Source organism: Geotrypetes seraphini, chromosome 6, assembly GCF_902459505.1.
Source record: "Geotrypetes seraphini chromosome 6, aGeoSer1.1, whole genome shotgun sequence".
NCBI classification, from domain to species: domain Eukaryota; kingdom Metazoa; phylum Chordata; class Amphibia; order Gymnophiona; family Dermophiidae; genus Geotrypetes; species Geotrypetes seraphini.
The window spans coordinates 113,483,944-113,503,845 of NC_047089.1; the positions used below are offsets into that span (position 1 = coordinate 113,483,944).

The 19,902-nt window shown below is 40.9% G+C and overlaps 1 protein-coding gene across 1 annotated transcript in view; it reads left to right on the forward strand.

The window, feature by feature from the left end:
- HERC2 (HECT and RLD domain containing E3 ubiquitin protein ligase 2) overlaps positions 1-19,902 on the forward strand; it is a 3,346,202-nt gene that overhangs the window by 2,209,398 nt on the left and 1,116,902 nt on the right. The window contains 1 exon segment of the mRNA XM_033948978.1: positions 9,711-9,882. Coding sequence (XP_033804869.1) covers positions 9,711-9,882 — 172 coding nt within the window.

Below are 19,902 nucleotides of genomic sequence, written 5' to 3' on the forward strand. Positions count from 1 at the left end.
TGGTTATGTGGGCTGCGTGACTGTATTTGTTATATAGTTTGTTGAAGTCTGACCATTGTATAGGTGAGAAGTGGTGCCAGATTCTGTCTGCTGCTATCGATTCTTTTTCTGTGGGGGAAGTTGAGGTTTCTTCTAGGTGAGTAGGTGTTCCATTAAATGTGGCTCTGATATTTTTGATCTTATTTTTGAAGAATGTGGCTAATATGGTGGCTGAGGGAGGGGGAAGTTGTTATTGGTCAGTTATGGTGTGGTGTCTGTGAGTTCTTTTAGTAACTGGAATAGCTTTTTTGTGTCTTGGGATCCTTCTACTTGCTTTGTGTAGTATGTCTCTTTTTTCTTTCAGCTTTTGTTTGTATTTTTGGTGTAGTGTTCTCCATGTTGTTCTTGTGGAGTCCTGGCTACTTTTTCTTCATTTTCTTTCTAGTTGTCTGCATTGTCTTTTGAGTTGGAGAAGTTAATTGTCGAACCATTTGTTTGATTTTCTAAGGATTTTAGTTTTGGATTGTTTTGGGGCTAGCTCATCAAGGTTGTTGTACTTAGAAGGCTCCATTGAGAGATGAAGTCTTTGGGGTTGTAGTCTTTGATTATGGTGTCTGTTTTTGTCCAGAATTTGGTGGGCTCGATGTGTGGACGTGTGTTGTAAGTTATTTTTTGTGTGATTGGTTTGTTTTTGTTTTTGGTCCAGTTGATTTTTAAGGAATACGAATAATGGTCGGACTATAGGGATCGGTGCCAGTGTCCATGTATATGCAGATTTCTGGTTGATTGGTCTGTTGCGACATATAGGCTGCAATGTTGAGTTGGTGTCCTTTTTTGTGTGTAGTTTGAGGGTCTAGTATCTTATATGTTAGGGCCTCGAGGTATGCTAGAAAGTTTTTGACTTATTGTGGGATTGGTTTTTGAGATGGAAGTTGAGGTCTCCTAGAATTAAGTTGTAGGTTGTCATTAGTGAGTTTCGGTAAATGAAATCTTCGAATTTTGGCTTGGCTGTGTTCCAGTTTCCTGGAGTTATGTAGCATGTTGGTGTTCCTTTGAGTGATGTGCTTGAGAGTTGACAGGCTAGTAGGTCCATATAAGGGGTGGTAGTTTTGTCTTGTGTTTTTAGGTCTAATGTGGTTTTGGCTATGATGGCGATTCCTCCTCCTCTTTTGTTTTCTCTGCAGACCACTATTATTTTGTATCCCTTTGGACACACTTCTGTTATTCTGAGGTCTGAATCTGAAGTAAGCCAAGTTTCTGTGAGGAAAAGTCAATCTATGTTTTCTTCTTCTATCCAGTTCTTTATGTGTTCTGTCTTGGGGCCTATGGCTCTGATGTTCACATATGCACAAGTGAGAGTGGTATAGTCTGTTTGTGTGATTTGAGTTATTTTCGGGTAGATGAGTGATCTTTGGTGCGGTTATGTTTTGGTCTTGTATGGGTTAGTCGGTCTTCTTCCTGTAGTTTGTGTGGTGGGTTGGTAAGTGTGATAGTTTGAGATTTTATCTATTGATAGCTGTCTGGTATGTTGGGTGATTCCCCTGGAGTTAGATATAGTTGATATTGGGGAGATGTTGTTTGCCGATGCCTTTTGGTTAGTTAGGAGTAGGATAATCAGTAGGATAGCTTGACATTTTTGTGGTGTAGTTTTCATTGTGGTGCAGAAAGTGGTGGGTATTATAGTTGAGGGAATAGGTTGGGAAGTTCTTTTCCTTCCTTGGCTTGTTGAGAGTTGTTTCTGGTGATGAAGCAGTTGTTTTGTGGTGTTGTAGGTTGCTAGTGTTGGAGTGTGTTTTTGTGAGGGCTGTTTAGTTGGAATTGAGATGGTTGTGTTTTGGTCGCTTCGTAAAGGCGCTCGCTAAGGCGCCTTTGGCGCGCCGAACGGCTGCGTACTGTTGGGCGCTGAGCCTTTTCAACTGGCTCAGCGGTAGAATGTCGGGGGGAGGGGGCGGAGTGCGCTTCCATGCTTCTTCCCTCTGCTGCTGGTCCATCTTACAGACATACATGAGCATTTAAACCCACAAAAACATAAATGCATAAATTATTTCAATAACCTTTCCCTATTTAAAGTAGTAATGTAATTCCACCCTCCTCCCACCAACCTGGATGTATGTATTCAAAGGGCTAAAATTAAGATAAAAGTATCTATCTCCCCACTCTCATCCTTCCCTGTGTATGGAAATAAACAAAAATTAAAGACAAAAAACAACTATAATGAAGAAATAAATAAATTGCTATGCCCCAACATGTCAGCGTTCATTTTCTCATATCTATAGCTTAAACATAAATTTGCCCACCAAACCAAAAAGGAAAATTGAGGTGATCATAATTTTTCCAATTACGAGTTACCATCTGCATGTCTATTCCTGTCATAATTAGAAAAAGAAGGCATTTATAGCGGTCCATGGGGGGGCTTAATATGCAATAATGTTCCACATATGACTACCTCATATGTCAATGGAATTGATGATTCCAGTATGATATTAATCTGTCTCCATATTTACTTCCAAAAGTTGAGTATCAAAGGACAATAGAACAGGGGTAGGCAATTCCAGTCCTCGAGAGCCAGAGCCAGGTCAGGTTTTCAGGATATCCACAATTAATATGTATGAGATGAATTTGCATGCACTGCCTCCTTGAGATGCAACTCTATCTCATGTAGATTTATTGTGGATATCCTGTAACCTGACCTGGCTCCGGCTCTCGAGGACTGGAATTGCCTACACCTGCAATCGAACAATAGATGATTCAATGTAGATGACAGTGCCAGCATCTATTAGATTTAGAACTAACTTTTGTAACCTAACAGGGGTCCAAAAAGATCTATGTAACAAGAAAAAACAGGTTTGTCTCATAGATGCCGACGCTGTACATCTCATCCTCCAAGACCAAATTTGTGGCCATTGAGCTGCAGAAATGTACTGCTTTATCTCAATGCTCCAAATTTCTCTAAGACTAGATTTTGGTTTTTTTATTCAAGAATTCAGATATTAATTTATACCACCAGGTAGCCTGATGTCCTAGCAAATCTGTCTGGAAGCATAGGACCTGCAAGCTATAATGATTTTTAGATTCTGCTAATCAGGAAACCCCTTTTGAATGGTCTACTTCAACTGCAACCACTTATAATTTTGAGAAGTTAGAACACCAAATGATTGTTGCAGTTGTGAAAAATCAAGCATTTTCCCATTTAATAAAGCATCATCTAATGTGCGTATACCCGCCTGCATCCATTGCTTCCAGAAGATCCCAGACTTGCCAATTTGAATCTTGGAGTTTATCCATAAGGATTGATAAGTGGATTTTTCTATTGGAATATCTGTTAATTTATTAATAAATTTCAAGGTTTTCCAAGTATCAAATAAAATACTATTGTCCTTAACATATCTGGGTAACTTGATACTCAACACATGAAACAATTGTAATGGGGACATAAGTTGCCACTCTAATACAACTAATCAGGGAGATGTTCCATGAGCTCAGGAAGGATCCAGTACATGCCTGATGATACCTAAAAAATTTGGGAAATTTACCCCACCTGCCACAATTGATTTTTGTAAAGATACTAAAACAATTCTCAAAGTTTTACCCAGCCAAACAAATTTGATTAGGATACTATTTAATTTCTTGTACAAGGACCCCTGAAAAAACACTGGTAACATACCGATTTGATAGCAAACCACAGGCAAAATCATCATCTTAACTGTTTGAACTCTCCCCCACCAAGACAGATGTAAAGGGTCCCATTGCTCACACAATTCTGTAACCTTCCATAACAAAGATTTTTTGTTTATTTTCATCGTCTCTTCCAATGTTTTTTGTATCCAAATACCTAAATATTTTATACCCTCTTCTTTCCAAAGAAAAGGGAATGTATCAAATAATCCTTTTTGACAATGTACATTTAGTGGAATAACCTCCAATTTACTCAATTTATTTTATAGCCAGAAAACTTGCCAAATCTATCAATCAAATCTAATAAATGTGGAATGGTAGTTTCCAGATTCCTCAAATGAAGCAAAATATCATCTGCATAAGCAGAGACCTTATATTCCCGACCTGCATAAGGAATACTCTGTATCTCCTCTGCCTATTGAATAGCCAATAGCAAGGGTTCCAATACAATGTCAAAAAGCAAAGGAGACAATGGACACCCTTGTCTAACTCCCCTCTCCAGACAAAAATGTTCCGAAAAAGTATTATTAATATATAATCTGGCAGAAGCGGAACTATACAAGGTTTGAATCATTTGTATAATTCAGAACCAATACCGAACCAATCCATTGCTTGATACATGAAGGTTCACTCCACATGATCAAAGGCCTTCTCCGCATCCTAAGATACAGAGAAGGCTGGATCTTCCATGGCTTTTGTTAAATTTAACATGTGGAAAGCCAGTTTGGTGTTGTTTGAAGAATGCTTTTGAGCAATAAACCCCCGTTTGGTACATACTGATAACATAAGGGAGATCCTTGGCCAAGCGTAAAGCCAATAACTTAGCCAGAAGTTTTCCATCTACATTTATCAAAGAAATAGACCTGTAATTTCAAACCAACATAGGATCTGTATTTGACGTTGGCAAAACTATAGTTAAGATTTTGCCATAGTACCTGCAATGAAACCTTTAGTCAGTTGAGCCTGATATAAATTAATAGATGAGGTAATAGGATAATTTGAAATGACTTATAAAATTCTACACCTGGAGCGGATCCAACTCTAAGGGACTTCAACGCTGTTCTTTCAATGATATAGGCATCTCAATATTTCCTTTTATATGCTTGGGAATTTTTGGGCCCTTAATTAACTTTAAAAATTCTAAGCCCTCAAGTTCTTTATTTGAATAAAGCTCAGAAGAATATATATAAAGCTTTATAAAAGTTCAAAAATTGTTTTAAAATAGTTCCAATTTGAGAATGAGTTTCACCCTTCTCATCTATAATAGCCACAATTTTTACTTTTCTTTGTTTGTTGAGGTTTTTTTTTGCTTTGAGGTAATTCGCTAATAATCTTCCCACTTTATTTGAGTTTCCATAATACAAAGCCTGTTGAGAAAGCAACTCTTTCCTAGCCAATTGAGAGGAAATCTGATTGTATTTATACTTAGCTTTTAAGAGGGCCTGTAAAGTAATTTGTTCCCATTTTGAGGCCAATTGTAACTTCAAATCTTTAATATTTTGTTCCAAGTTAGAAAACTCCACTTTAAGTTCCTTCCTAATGTATGCTGAATATATAATTTACCCCCTCATTGTAGCTTTAAAAGCATCCCACAATGTTTCTAAAGAGATTTCCCCTGTGGCATTCAGTTGAAAGTATTTATTCATTTTCAATTGAAATTTCTCAAGAACATAAGAAGTGCCATCTCCGGAACAGATCCTAGGTCCATCAAGTCCGGCGATCTGCACACACGGAGGCCCCGCCAGGTGTACCCTGGCATAGTATTAGTCCCCATATCACTCTAAGCTTCTCATAAGAGATGCACATCTAGCTTACCCTTACCTATGTCAACTTAAGCCACTCATAAGGAGGTGTATATCTAACTTATCCTTAAACCCTAGAACGGTGGATTCCGCAATTACCTCTTCTGGGAGAGCATTCCAAGTTTCCACCACTCGTTGCATGAAGCAGAACTTCCTGATATTTGTCCTGAACCTGTCTCCCCTTAGCTTTAGTCCATGTCCTCTTGTCCTTGTCACATTGGACATTGTAAATAGTTTTTTATCCTGCTCTATTTGGTCGATTCCTTTCAGTATTTTGAAAGTCTCAATCATATCCCCTCGCAGTCTCCTCTTCTCAAGGGAGAACAATCCCAGTCTCTTAAGAAAGTTTGAATCTGCAAGCAATGCATTATTAAATCTCTAAACAGGTCTACTACAATCTTGTTCAGCAAGTTTGAATTAAATCCAAACTCCAGCATGATCTGATAAAACGATTGAGTCTATGCTGGCTTCTATAACATGCTGAGTTAATTGATCTGAAACAAAAATATAATGATTTATGTACTTGGGAGTAGAAAGAGAATTCCCAAGCATTAAAATGAAGGATCTGCCATATATCTTTCAAACCACAGGACTGCACTAAATTATCTAATCCCATTGATTTGATCAGTTTACTGGGTTGTTTATCCAATAATGGATCCATAACAGCATTAAAGTTCCCTGTTACAACTAATTTAGAAGTAGCCAGGTGTATAATCAACTGCTGAAGAGTTTTGAAAAACTCAGCCTGATTAGAATTAGGAGCATAGATATTAAAAAGCATCAGACCATCTTTCCCCGAGCTCATATGTACCTGAATCCATCTTCCTATGGGATCTGCTGATATTACTCTAAATGCTGCTGAGCATTTTCTACTTATTAGAATAGCTACCCCAGCCTTCTTTCCCACTGCAGGAGCAAAAAACTGTGCTTAACACCCCCCCCCCTTCCAACTTGGCTGATTCACCAGCAGATAAGTATGTTTCCTGGATAAAATATATATCCGCCTCTTGCTGCCTTAAGAAGTTAAGGATTTTTTTCCTCTTAATCGGATGATTAAGACCATTGACATTTAATGAGAATAGCTTTAAACTTATTTAAAAAATTTAACCAAATGGGACCATATAAACAAACCAAAAGTGTATTTATCCACAAAATAATCCCATCAATCACCTACTGACAAAATTAAAAAACAAATTTTCCATACACATCCTAAACCCCTGAAGAACCCGACCCTCCCTAATTCCCCCACTCCCTCCACTAAACTGTCTCATGGTCAGCTTAGCTACGTATATGCAGACATATAATCCACCCCCCCTACGTACATACTAATCATTCTAAGTAAAATTATTTCATAACCTTATACTATGACCTTTTAAATAGGAAAATGAAAAATTACTTTCCCTCCCAAAACTTAGGGCTCCTTTTATCAAGGTGCGGTAGGCAGTTAATTCAACCACCTGCCGCACTAGTACCTAATGCCTCCATTGACGAGGCGTTAGGATTTTAGGCTGCCGATGGTGTTAGCGCATGATGAAATGTCTGACGTGCTAACCCCCGTAGCACACCTTGATAAAAGGAGCCCTTAATCATCCCCCATAAAATCAAATAAAACATAAGCAAGTAATAAAAAACATCCTTTAAGTAATTCATATAATCACTGTACATATAGAAATTGTAGAAAAAGACATATTAAAATGGCCATTTGAAAAGCATCCATTATATAATTCCCCCAAAAAAACCATATACATTAAGGGCTCCTTTTACAAAGATGTGCTAGCGTTTTTAGCACACGCTACCCAAAAACTACGGCCAGTGTGCGGGGCATTTGTATATAATAGACAAATATCAAAACTAAAAGAAGCAAAATCTATATCTCTGACAAGTATTTCTCTTCTAATGCATTCCTCAAATTTAATCTTAAATTAAATTAAATCAGTGACCCCTAGAAAGAAAATAGTATTGCATTATGTACTGAGGTAGTTATCTAACTATTTTTTTATTATTATTATTATTTATTATCATTTTCAAAATTTATTCTCTGTATAGAGTATAAGAATGGAATTTACAAAAACAGCAGAAAAGAAAAATTGCATCTGTAATAATCTTAAAACAACATTATTTTCCATCAAGCCCACATTTAGGGAGATTGCAATTATAATAAAAAAGAAAATTATACTTACATTTAAGAAATTCCAAGTAATAAAATCTAATTAAATGATATTACAGATACTTTTTTAAATTCTCAAATCACACTGGTATCTTTAATTTAACTCCAAAAAGACAGTAATTATCAGTTTATGATTTATGAGTTTCTTGAACTAATAAAAATTGCTCTAGTTGTAAGGGGTTCCAAATATATAATCTTTATCTTGATATTTAATAAACATTTGCATGGAAATTTTAAATAAAAGGATGCTTCAATTGCCAAGACACGAGGTTTTAATAGTAGAAATGTCTTCCTGTTAAAATGAGTTGCCTTAGCAACATCCGGAAAAACCAGAACATTGTCCCCACAGAACTTCTTATTTTGAAAATAGGTTTTTAAAATCAGTATTTTGTCGTACTCATTTAAACATTTTAAAAGTAATTTAGCTCTGGTCAAAATAGTATTCTGTGAGTCCTCTAAAAAAAAACCTGTAAGGTCAAATTCCTCCCTAAAGTGGTCTCGGAATTTCATCTCAACCAATCCATTATTCTTCCAGTGTTCTTTCCAAAGCCTCATTCTCATCCTGGAGAATCAGCTCTTCATACTCTAGACCACAGGTGTCAAAGTCAGTCCTTGAGGGCCGGAATCCAGTCGGGTTTTCAGGATTTCCCCAATGAATATGCATGAGATCGCTTTGCATGCACTGCTTTCAATGCATATTCATTGGGGAAATCCTGAAAACCCGACTGGATTCCGGCCCTCGAGGAGGGACTTTGACACCCCTGCTCTAGACTGTAAACATGCTTTGGCCTTCTATTTGGAATGCACCAAACCACACAGAACTTTTTGTCTCTTTTGATCCAAATAAATTGGGACATCCTATATCTAAGCCATCCCAACTCCAACTGGATGGCTGCTTGTATCTCATTCTGCTATGCCCAGGCTGGATTACCCTTACACAGTAGAGTCACAGCCCATAAAGTTAGAGCAATGGCAGCTTCAATAGCTTTTCTCAGATCTACACCTATTGAGGAAATTTGCAAAGCTACTACTTAGTCCTCGTTTCATACTTTCACTTCTCACTATTGTCTGGATACTTTCTCCAGACAGGATGGACAATTTGGCCAAACAGTATTACAAAATTTATTCTCTTAAATTGACAACACTCCCACCATCCCATTTTGGTTAGCTTGGAGGTCACCCATATGTGAGAATAGGATGCCTGTTTGTCCTGGGATAAAGCACAGTTACTTACCGTAACAGGTGTTATCCAGAGACAGCAGACAGCTATTCTCAGAACCCACCCATCTCCCCTGGTTGGCTTCTCTGCTAGCTCTCTGAACTGAGGAGACGCGCCCTGCGCTGGGCGGGAAGGCACTCGCGCATGCGTGGTGCGGTCGACTCGAAACTTCTAGTTTCTTCAAGCAAGTCTGCTTGCGAGCTTCCGCATCCAAGCTCCGCTGATGACATCACCCATATGTGAGAATTGCTGCCTGCTGTCCCTGGATAACACCTGTTACGGTAAGTAACTTTGCTTTTTCCACCTTAGTCAGTGGTCAACATGAAGTGGTCCCTGAACTGACAAGTATTTCATTAACCTTTTAAAACTGGCAGATGGTTGAAACGGCTGCTTTATGTAACTTGATGTTGAATGAGAGCAACCATGCCAAGGTTACAGGCGTTTAAAAATGCAGATCTCCCATAAGAGCCATAGAAACAAATGATGCTTCTGAGCAACAATGCCAAATAAAGGGCTATATGTTTAAATTCAGTTTTAAAAATCATAAAATATAAAATACAAATAGAAATTCAAGTTGAACATTGATGAAGGTGGAGTATAAATCTCACAAACTGTGAAGCTGTTGAATTAGTGAGTGTCACCACTGAGGTCTTTAACATTATACATTTCAGTATATTTTGGTGGGAACCCGATGGTTAGATTTATAGTGTTATTTTACAATGATAACATATATGCCTTCACAGTCTAGGTAAATTACTCTAAAAAAGTACAAAATCATCACATCAATATATTTGATTATATCTAGTTGAAGCTTTCTTTTAACGATCTAAAGTGTCTCTTTCTATTTTTTTGTTTGGTTTTTATACAGGCTTAGTGTTTTCTTGGGGTGATGGTGACTTTGGAAAGCTAGGCCGAGGAGGAAGTGAAGGCTGTAATATCCCCCAGAATATTGAAAGATTGAATGGTCAAGGGGTTTGCCAGATCGAGTGTGGAGCCCAGTTCTCATTGGCATTGACCAAATCAGGAGTAGTGTGGACCTGGTATGTTAATGCATTAAAGGAGCTATGATCTAAGTTCTTTTTACATATATAAAAATAGGTCATTTTTAAAGCATTTTAGCATAGTAAAATAATATGCATAAATTTGCAGAGTTTGAAAATTTCCCACCCCATTACAGTCCAATTTTGCTATGTTGTTTTCAAATTATGAGTACTTTTAGTACATTTAGGAAATGAGAAGAGCATGGGCAGAGCTTGGCAAAATATGGGGCCCTTTTACTAAGCTGCATCCCATAGTACTTTTGTGTTTTATATATATTACCCACATACTAAAAAAATAAACCAGAAAATATTTTTTAGCATTGGGGTTATGTTTGGAGGCAGAGGGTAGGCGTGTCCAGTGCTAATCTGTTAGTGTAGCTGGTTCACTGCACACTAATACATAGGACTCCTTACCACCTGCTCCCATACTAAGGCCCAGATTCACTAAAGATAGCGATTCAATCGCTGTTGGCCGATTACTGGCTGATTTTGAAACAACGATTGATTCACTATCTTTTTTCCATGCAAACTCCCCGACTCAATCGCTCAGTGAACGATTGTGTCAGGGCAGAGCCCTGACAGAAGAGACAGGAGAACGGCCTTTTCCTGTCACTACAGGGCTTCTCCTGGCTTTTTTTTTTTATGGGCCAGATATTTTGCATGTATTACACACGCAAAATAAATGGCCAATAAAAAAATGAAAAAAAAAAAGCTGCCCCCCCGCAAAGCGCTCCCTCCCTTCCCGAAACCAAAAAAATGGCATGAGGGATGCCAACTCCCTCCTGCCATCGGTGCTCCCCCCACAGCATTCTAAAATATGACAGGAGGGATGCTGACTCTCTCCTGCCATCGGGCCTGGCTCCCCCGTAAAAAATTCTAAAAACCCAAAACTTACTCGACGCAGCCCACCCCCTTCCCACCCACGCGAATATGGCAGGAGGGATGCCAACTCCCTCCTACTGTCACAACCTCCCCCCACCGCCATCCCAGGCTGGCCCGACCCTCCCCCTCACCGTACCTTTCAAAGTTGGGAGCAGGAGGGGTTCTCAGTCCCTCATGCTCTGTAGGCCTCCTCCGATGTGAATGTGGGCATTAGGCCCCGCCCCAGTGCATCATGTGATGCACGGGAAGGGGCCTAAGACCCTGATTGGCTCAGGTGCCTCAGGCCCCTCCCATCAGGGACTTCCTTAGGGAGCAGCCTATTAGAGACATCTATAGGCTACACCCTAAGGAAGTCCCTGATTAGCTCAGGCACCTCAGGCATGTGAGAGGACGTGTTTCATAAGAGCTCCCGTTGGGTCTACTTATTCATGCGTCCTATTCTTTAGACATATCTTGCTGAATTCTTCTGGAATCGCTATTTTTATTTAGCAAGGGAGTATGCAAAAAAATACAGCGTATTGAAACCACGTTTGCAGCTGCACAATCTACTAAAAGATTGAAGCTGGCTCCACCTTCGCCTCAAAAGGCATTGGCTTCTAAAGATCCCACTGCAATGGCCTTGGCATTGACTATGAAGGAATAGTTTGCATGAGATTAAGGTAATACTTCAGGCTAATTCATATTGCTTTAAAGGATTGCAAGCTGGTGTGGATTCTCATCAGAACAGCTTCAAACGCCTCTGCCAAAAGTTTGAGAGTTTGGAATCCCAAATGGTTGCGCTTGAAGTAAAATCAACGATTCATGATTTCCATGCAAGAAATGTTGGTGAAGTTACAACAGGAGTATGAGGATTTGGCGAATCGCAGTCGCCAAAATAATATTATAATTTTGGGCATACCGGAGACAGCAGAAGCAACGGATCCTGTGGGGTTCTGCGTGAAATTTTATACCAGAGTTGCTGTAATTTACATTTTGACCCACCAATGGAAATAGAGCGGGCCCACAGAGTGTCAGTAGGAAGAGTCATTGAAGTATCGTGAGGCCTAAGCTCTTAAAGTTATTATGATATCCTACAGGTGCTGGCGATCTTAAATGCAGCTTAAGCACCCTTAAAGTGGAAGATTATATAATTCTTATCTTGCCAGATTTTGTGAAAGCTACTTCTTTTAAAAGAAAGCAATTTTTAGCTCTCACCCTGAATTGAAAAAATTAAATAACGTAATATGGGTTATATTATCTGGCCCGGATGTGCATTACCTTGAATAGCATCATCTAAAAACTTTGATTCACTGGAGGATCTCAAACTTATCTTCAGGGGGTCATGTGATGAGTGTGCTCTGACAAGACGTGCCAAAGTGAAGCTCCTGGAGCCGCTCTGTAAACTTTTGTAATTCCCCTGCTTCGTCTGATCCAATTTGGGTTTTAAGCTTTGATCTTTATTTCTGAAATAGCAGGGGATTTCCATATTACCCATGCACACAGCTATTAGCGGGGTATGCCGCATAGGGGTTTGAGAGGATCCCGCTCAACTGCAGGCCGTCCATTCTCCAAAATGGCATCTACTGGCGTGCCTGGAATTTGCACCTTCCTCTCCACCACCAGTAGTGCAGCTAAGCGATGTGGCGGTGCTGGAATTAAAAAAGTGCCTCACAGCTATGATGGATGATAAACTTCCCGGCTTACAGGCCCCCATCCAGGAAGTTCGAGACAGCATGGGAGCCTTCAACACCCGGGTGATTCATTTGGAAGAGTGCGTGGTGAGCCATGAGGCTGCAATGGAAGCGCTGACCACCTATGTGCAGACTTTGGAGCGCATGGCCCGCAAGCTGACCGAGCAGGTAGATGACAAGGAGAACCATGTGTGCCCAGAAAAATCTCTGTGTGATCAGCATTCCTGATAGCATGAAGGTGAGCGGGTTGCGGTCCTGGTTGGAGGGCTGGCTGCCGGGGGCTCTGCAGGTTGGCAGAGGAACCTTTGTTTTTTTTCGGCTGGAGAGAGCGTACCGCCTGGGCCAACAGAGAGAGGCCTGATTCTCACCTGAGACCGGTGATTCTTCACTTCTTAAACTATGTGGATAAAGAACTGTTTCTACAGAAATACCGGGAGTGCAAGAAATTGTCTTATGATAATCACCCGGTGCTGCTGTTCCAAGACTTCTCGGCAGCGAGACGGCGGATGATGGGGCCACATTGCACCACTCTTTACCAGCGGGGTCTACAAGCCATTTTGTTATACCCTGCCCGGGTGCGCCTGGCCTATCAGGGGAAGACCCTGTTCTTTGAGAAGCCGCAGGAGATGGAGGCCTTTCTTCATCAATTGCCGCCTACTGCACCTGGAGACTCTTGAGGACCTTCAGTCTTTCTTACCTACTTGCTTCTGTGAGAACCTGTCTTTGGGTGTTCTTGTCCTCTGATAAGGGAGGAAGTGGTGGCTCTGTGAGTTGCCAGCCTGTGGGACCCTGCAATATGGCTTTTCTGACATATTTGAGCGATTCTGCACTGGTTATTTTTTCTATTTTTTTGTTCCTATCTTTTTTTCCTCAGTTACTGTTGTTATCCTAGCTCACTTCCAGTTTTGGGATGCACTATGGGGGCTGCACTGCTCTGACAGCGAACTTGGATGTGGGGGTCTGTTGATTATGATGGGGTAATGTTGGTTGAACTCCTATTTGGACACATCTTGTGCATACAGAGCAGCTCCGGGGGGAGCTAAATAATTGCTTGGTTTTCCTCTATCAAGGGAGGGGGGTGGGGGAGGAATGGTAGAGGTCTTCTTAGGTTTCTTTTCTGTTAGTATGGGGTGTTGGTGCGTGATTGGTTGTGTGAATGGGGGAGTGTTTGGTGCAGTGGGGAGGGGGGATTACGGGTGCCACTTGTGGAGCTTCGCTCTTTGAAAGGCTCTGGAGATGAAGCGCTCCTCATCCACACTAAAAAATACAAAGAACAAGTCACCTTTTATAAGAAATCACTACAGGCAGCCAAGAAAAAATACTATACTAACCACATAGTTACTGCAAAAAAATCTTTAGCACCATATTCCATTGTTCGCTCGCTCTCCCTATACGTTAAAAGACCTGGCCCTATTTCAAACCAACCTACAGCTCAAGCCCTTGCTGATCATTTTGATCAAAAGATCAAAGGTGTACGAACACTTATTAGCTCTTCGATATCTAACACACCCATTTCCCCTCTACCCAAATACTCACTTCCCTTCAGTTCATTCTCAACTTTCTGTCTACCTACACTAGATGAACTGCAGGCCATAACGCAGAACCTAAATCCAAGAAATAACTCTTTAGAAAATCTGCCCCCCACACCATTCTTAAAAATCATTTTAGCATCTTCGGTCCATTTCTACTTGACACTTAACTGAAATAAATCTTATAAACAAAAAATTGGAAAAAATCAACGCCTGGTTAGACCTACATATTCTCTCTTTGAACATTGAAAAGTCTAAATTAATGATTTTTCCCAAGAAAGAAGGACTCTCCCTTTTATCTCCCATTACATTTAAAACTCAATCTCTTCAAGTTGTCTTATCCTTAAAATTATTAGGCATCATTTTTGACAGTAAACTCAATTATCATCTTCATATCAGCACAGTTGTTCAGCGCTGTTTTCACCAGCCATGAATGATTAGATCTATATCCAAAGTGTTAGAGCCTACTTCTCTGAATATATTGATCCATTCCCTTGTGGTTTACTGTAATGTGCTCTATAAGGGCATAACTAAAAAAGAAATAAGAAGACTCAAAATTATACAGAACACTGCAGTGAAGATCATATTTAACGCAAAGAAATTTGATCATGTTACTCCCCTCCTTTATAAAGCACATTGGCTGCCGGTGGAACATAGAATTACATACAAAATTATTTTACTGACTTTTAAAACTAGACAAAATAGTCAACCAGAATTTATCAATAACCTTCTTATTCCCTACAGTTCTTCTAAATCTTTAAGATCTTTGTCTAAAAACTTGTTATCTGTTCCATCTCTGAAGTTTATCAATACAATGAGGCCTACCATTTTTTCTGTCACTACGCCATCTCTTTGGAATAATACTCCGGTCCACTTATGGGAAGAATCAAATCTTAACCATTTTAAAACAAAACTAAAAACATTTATATTTCTTGATGCTTATGAGACCTAAATGCCCTTTTTAGGTCTACGTAGTTTTAATATACTTTTGGATACCTTCCCTTTTGTCCTTTCCCAATATGTTCTTTTTCTTACTTGATAAATTGTAGTTCTATCCTTTTTCCCATTTTGTTCCTGTTTGTTTTTATAATGTTTCTAAATGTTTTAAATTATGACTATTGTTTTAAAGCAGGGGTGCCCAATAGGTCGATCGCGATCGACCGGTAGCTTACCAAGGCAAAGTGAGTCGATCACCCAGGACTCACTTTGCCTTGGCGATCTATCGGGCCAATCAGTCTTCCTCTCCCCGACGTCAATTCTGCCATCGGAGAGGAAGTTTGGGCCAGCCAATCGCTGCCTGGCTGGGCGGAACTTCCTCTCCGACGGCAGAATTGACGTTGGGGAGAGGAATGCTGGTCGGCCCGAAGCAGGGAGAGCTTGGGGTGGCGTCAGCTTTGGGGCCTGTTATCCATTGGTGGCGGTTTCGGTCCTGTTCCCCGATGGCAGCGGCAGTGGCTTGGGGAAGGGCAGGGAGAAAGAAAGAAAGGGGACAGGCAGGGAGACAGAAGGAAAGAAGAGAAACAGAAAAAAAGAAAGGGGGCATGAAGAGAGAAAGAAAGAAAGGCCAGGGAGAGAGGAAGAAAAAGTTGGGGGAGGGAATGAGGTGTGGAGGAGAGAAAGCATCTTCAGTGGACCCTGGCATCTCCTCCTTCTTGACACATTTCAGTCACTCTTTCCTTGAAGAAGTCTCTCCGTTGGTGGATGCTCTCTTCCAATCTTTCCAGAGGCTTGCTTTTTAAATGCCCCCTCATCATGCCCTCACGACAGACTCTTTGACCTACGCTTGGGGTGCTCATCTCGATGGTCTCCGTACTCAAGGCCTCTGAACCAGTACGGATTGTCAGTGTCATATCAATCAGTTGGAACTCAGAGCAATCCTCAAAGCTCTTCATGCTTTTTAACATCTACTTCACAACACAGTAGTCCTCGTTCAGACTGACAACCAAGTCGCCATGTATTATGTCAACAAACAAGGAGGGACAGGGTCTTCCTTCATCAAGAAGCTCTGGAGGTTTGGGACTGGGCAACTCGCCACAACACCTTGCTGAAAGCTGTCTACATTCAAGGGGCAAATAATTGCTTGGCGGACAACTTGAGTCATCTATTGCAACCTCACGAATGGACTCTCTATTCCTCGCCTCTTCATCACATTTTTTCACAGTGGGGAACGCCACAGATAGACCTCTTTGCAGCTCCTCACAACTACAAACTGCCTCAGTACTGCTTCAGGATATGGATCCTCACCACCTCGAGGCAGATGTTTTTCTTCTGGAATGGACAAATCTTTTCCTCTATGCATTTCCTCCATTCCCTCTTATTCTCAAGACTCTGGTCAAATTGAAGAACGATCATGCCACCTTGATTCTAATCGCTCCTCGGTGGCCGAGACAACCCTGGTACGCCCTTCTACTTCAACTCAGCAGCAGGGAGCCATACCTTCTACCAGTTTTTCCTTCTCTGCTTACACAGAGTCAAGGATCTCTGCTTCATCCCAACCTGCAGTCTCTACACCTGACAGCCTGGTACCTCTCAACATAACCCCTCATCAGTTTTCTCAATCTGTATGAGACGTTTTAAAAGCTTCTAGAAAGCTTACAACTAGACAGTGCTATCACCAAAAATGGACTAGATTTTGTACATGGTGTTTTTCTCATCATGAGACTCAGCATTCCTCCTTATCTTTTGTTTTGGACTATCTTTTGCACTTATCCAATTCTGGCCTCAAGTCTACATCTATATGAGTCCATCTCAGTGCAATTGCGGCTTTCCTTCAGCCTATTGAAGGGAAACCCCTCTCTGCTCATCCGGTGGTTTCCAGATTCATGAAATGACTTTTCAATGTTAAACCTCCTCTCAAACCGCCTCCTGTGGTTTGGGACCTCAATGTTGTCCTTACTCAACTCATGAAGCCTCCATTTGAACCAATTGATAAGGCTCATCTGAAGTATCTCACTTGGAAAGTGGTGTTTCTCATTGCCCTCACTTCTGCTCGACGAGTCAGTGAGCTGCAAGGTTTAGTTACTGACCCACCATTCATGGTATTCATGATGACAAAGTTGTTCTTCGTACTCATCTGAAATTCCTACCTAAAGTGGTCTTAGAATTTCATCTCAACCAATTCATTGTACTTCCAGATTTTTTCCAAAGCCTCATCTCACCCTGGAGAATCAGCTCTTCATACTCTAGACTTTGGCCTTCTACTTAGAACGCACCAAACCACACAGAACTGTTCCTCAACTTTTTGTTTCTTTAGATCCAAATAAGTTGGGCCATCCTATTTCTAAGCATACCATCTCCAACTGGATGGCGGCTTGTATCTTTTTCTGCTATGCTCAGGCTGGATTACCCCTTCACAATAAAGTCACAGCCCATAAAGTCAGAGCAATGGCAGCTTCAGTAGCTTTCCTCAGATCTACACTTATTGAGGAAATTTGTAGAGCTGCTTACTTGGTCCTCGGTTCATACCTTCACTTCTCACTATTGTCTGGATACTTTCTCCAGACGGGATGGACAGTTTGGCCAAACAGTATTACAAAATTTATTCTCCTAAATTGCTAACACTCCCACCATCCCATTCTGGTTAGCGTGGAGGTCACCCATATGTGAGAATACCTGCCTGCTTGTCCTGGGATAAAGCACAGTTACTTACCTTAACAGGTGTTATCCAGGGACAGCAGGCAGCTATTCTCAGAACCCACCCACCTCCCCTGGTTGGCTTCTCTGCATGCGTGGTTCGGGCGATTTGAAACTTCGAGTTTCTTCAAGCAAGTCTGCTTGTGACGTGTCCGCATCCAGGCTCCATCGATGACGTCACCCATATGTGAGAATAGCTGCCTGCTGTCCCTGGATAACACCTGTTACGGTAAGTAACTGCTTTTTGGTCCCTTACTCATCAAAGGCCGTCCGATCAAATAATCAAAATGTTTTCTCTATACTGTCAATACGGGAATTGTTTTACAATACTACTCACAAATCCATCTTTTCAGTTACCACCTCCTGTCTGTGGAATACCCTTCCACTAGACATTTGATTAGAGAACTCACTCGGAAAATTTAAAACCAAACTTAAAACTTTCCTCTTTAAAGATGCTTTTACTCTTCAGCCTCTGCTGCTTAATTCCTTGATTCATGTGTAGCTTTGAAACATCTAATACTACTTTTGAAGTAATTCCCCTCCTAATGTCTTTACCACTTCCTACTTCCCTTCCTTTTTTATTAATTTTACTTCGATGTATTTTAAACAACCTCTCCCTCCCCTACTTTCTTTTCGTTTCATGTATATTAATTTGAATTTGTTCAGTATTTTTAATATTTGAGCCTTGAAGATGTGCGCAGGCAGATAGAAAAACTAAAAACTGACAAATCCCCGGGTCCGGACGGAATCCATCCAAGGGTTCTGAAGGAATTAAAGGAGATAGCGGAACTACTGCTGCAAATTTGCACTCTATCCCTGAAAACATGCGTGATCCCGGAGGACTGGAAGATAGCCAATGTTACGCCCATCTTTAAAAAGGGATCCAGAGGTGACCCGGGAAACTACAGTCTGACCTCAGTTCCGGGGAAAATGGCAGAAGCACTGATAAAAGAAAACATTGATGAACATTTTGAAAGAAATGAACTTCTGATAACCAGCCAACATTGTTTTTGCAGGGGGAGATCGTGCCTAACTAACTTATTGCACTTCAAAGGAATTAACAAACGGATGGACAGAGGAGACCCCATAGACATCATATACCAAACTGAAGAACCACTGGATGGACGGAGACGTACACAGATGGATCAGAAACTGGTTGATGGATAGGAAAACACAGGCCGGGATTTGAACTCAGAACCTCTGCAAGATCAGCACCGAACTTTTACTCATTGAGTGACACCACCTTCCACTTCAGTTTCTTTGACTACTCTGTCATATCATAGCTTAGTTATGTGCTAAGGTATCATCTGCTTAGCTATCATATCAGTTAGCTGAGACAAAAAACTAGTAGCTCAATCGCTTAAAGCACTGTTTCATTGTCCCAAAAGCCAGAACTTCAAGTGTGGTTGAAGGGTTGATTAAATGTGACATGGAGCCAAATACTGCTGTTTTTATCAATTGCAAACTCAACTTTGGAATTGATTGCTTCTAGTATTGCTAATATTGTACTGTTTGAGATGAAAATTATATCTGTAGCTTGTAATTTTTATTAAAATGAGTATTGTGTCAGCTGAAGTACATGAGGGAGTCGAACCCAGACCTGGCTCACACGCAAACCTTCATTCTAACCGCTGTGCTACACAATGAGCCATAAAACCATAGCAATTCTGGATTGATTATACTGTTCTGTTTAGGCGTTGTTGCGGCAGTAGCTACGGCGTGCTTGTGGAGAGCCGGAACCACGCCATAATGGCTGCAGTTAAGCATATCTTAAGCTGTCAGGGTAGGAAACCTCTCCCTTGACTGAAAGAAGCCATTTCTGGTTCACCAAGTTAAGGCCACTTGTTGCACCTTGTTCATCCTCTCCAGCTCTCATATAATGTCATTTTCTCAAATATTATGCTGGTTGCAGGCTATGAGGCAGGAGACATGCCAGCTACCCTCTTTATCACCCCCTAAGGGCCTCTTCACTTCTCTCCTTTGCAGCCTGGGCCTCATGGAACACTAAATAAGACAAAGGTCAATGTGACGAAGTAGCTGAAGTGGTGCTTATTAAGAATATAAGAATTGCCGCTGCTGGGTCAGACCAGTAATCCTTCATTCCCAGCAGTCCGCTCACGCAGCGGCTCTCTGATCAAAGCCCTTAAGCAGGGGAGCTCTCTCATTACTGACCCAGTTGCTATTACTGATCAGTTCCGTTCTTTCTATGAGAAACTATATACTTCGGGTGTTAATCCCTCTGAGACTGATTTTGACAAATTCTTCCGAGGCCTGTTACCACCTATTCCATCTAAACTTCATGAAGA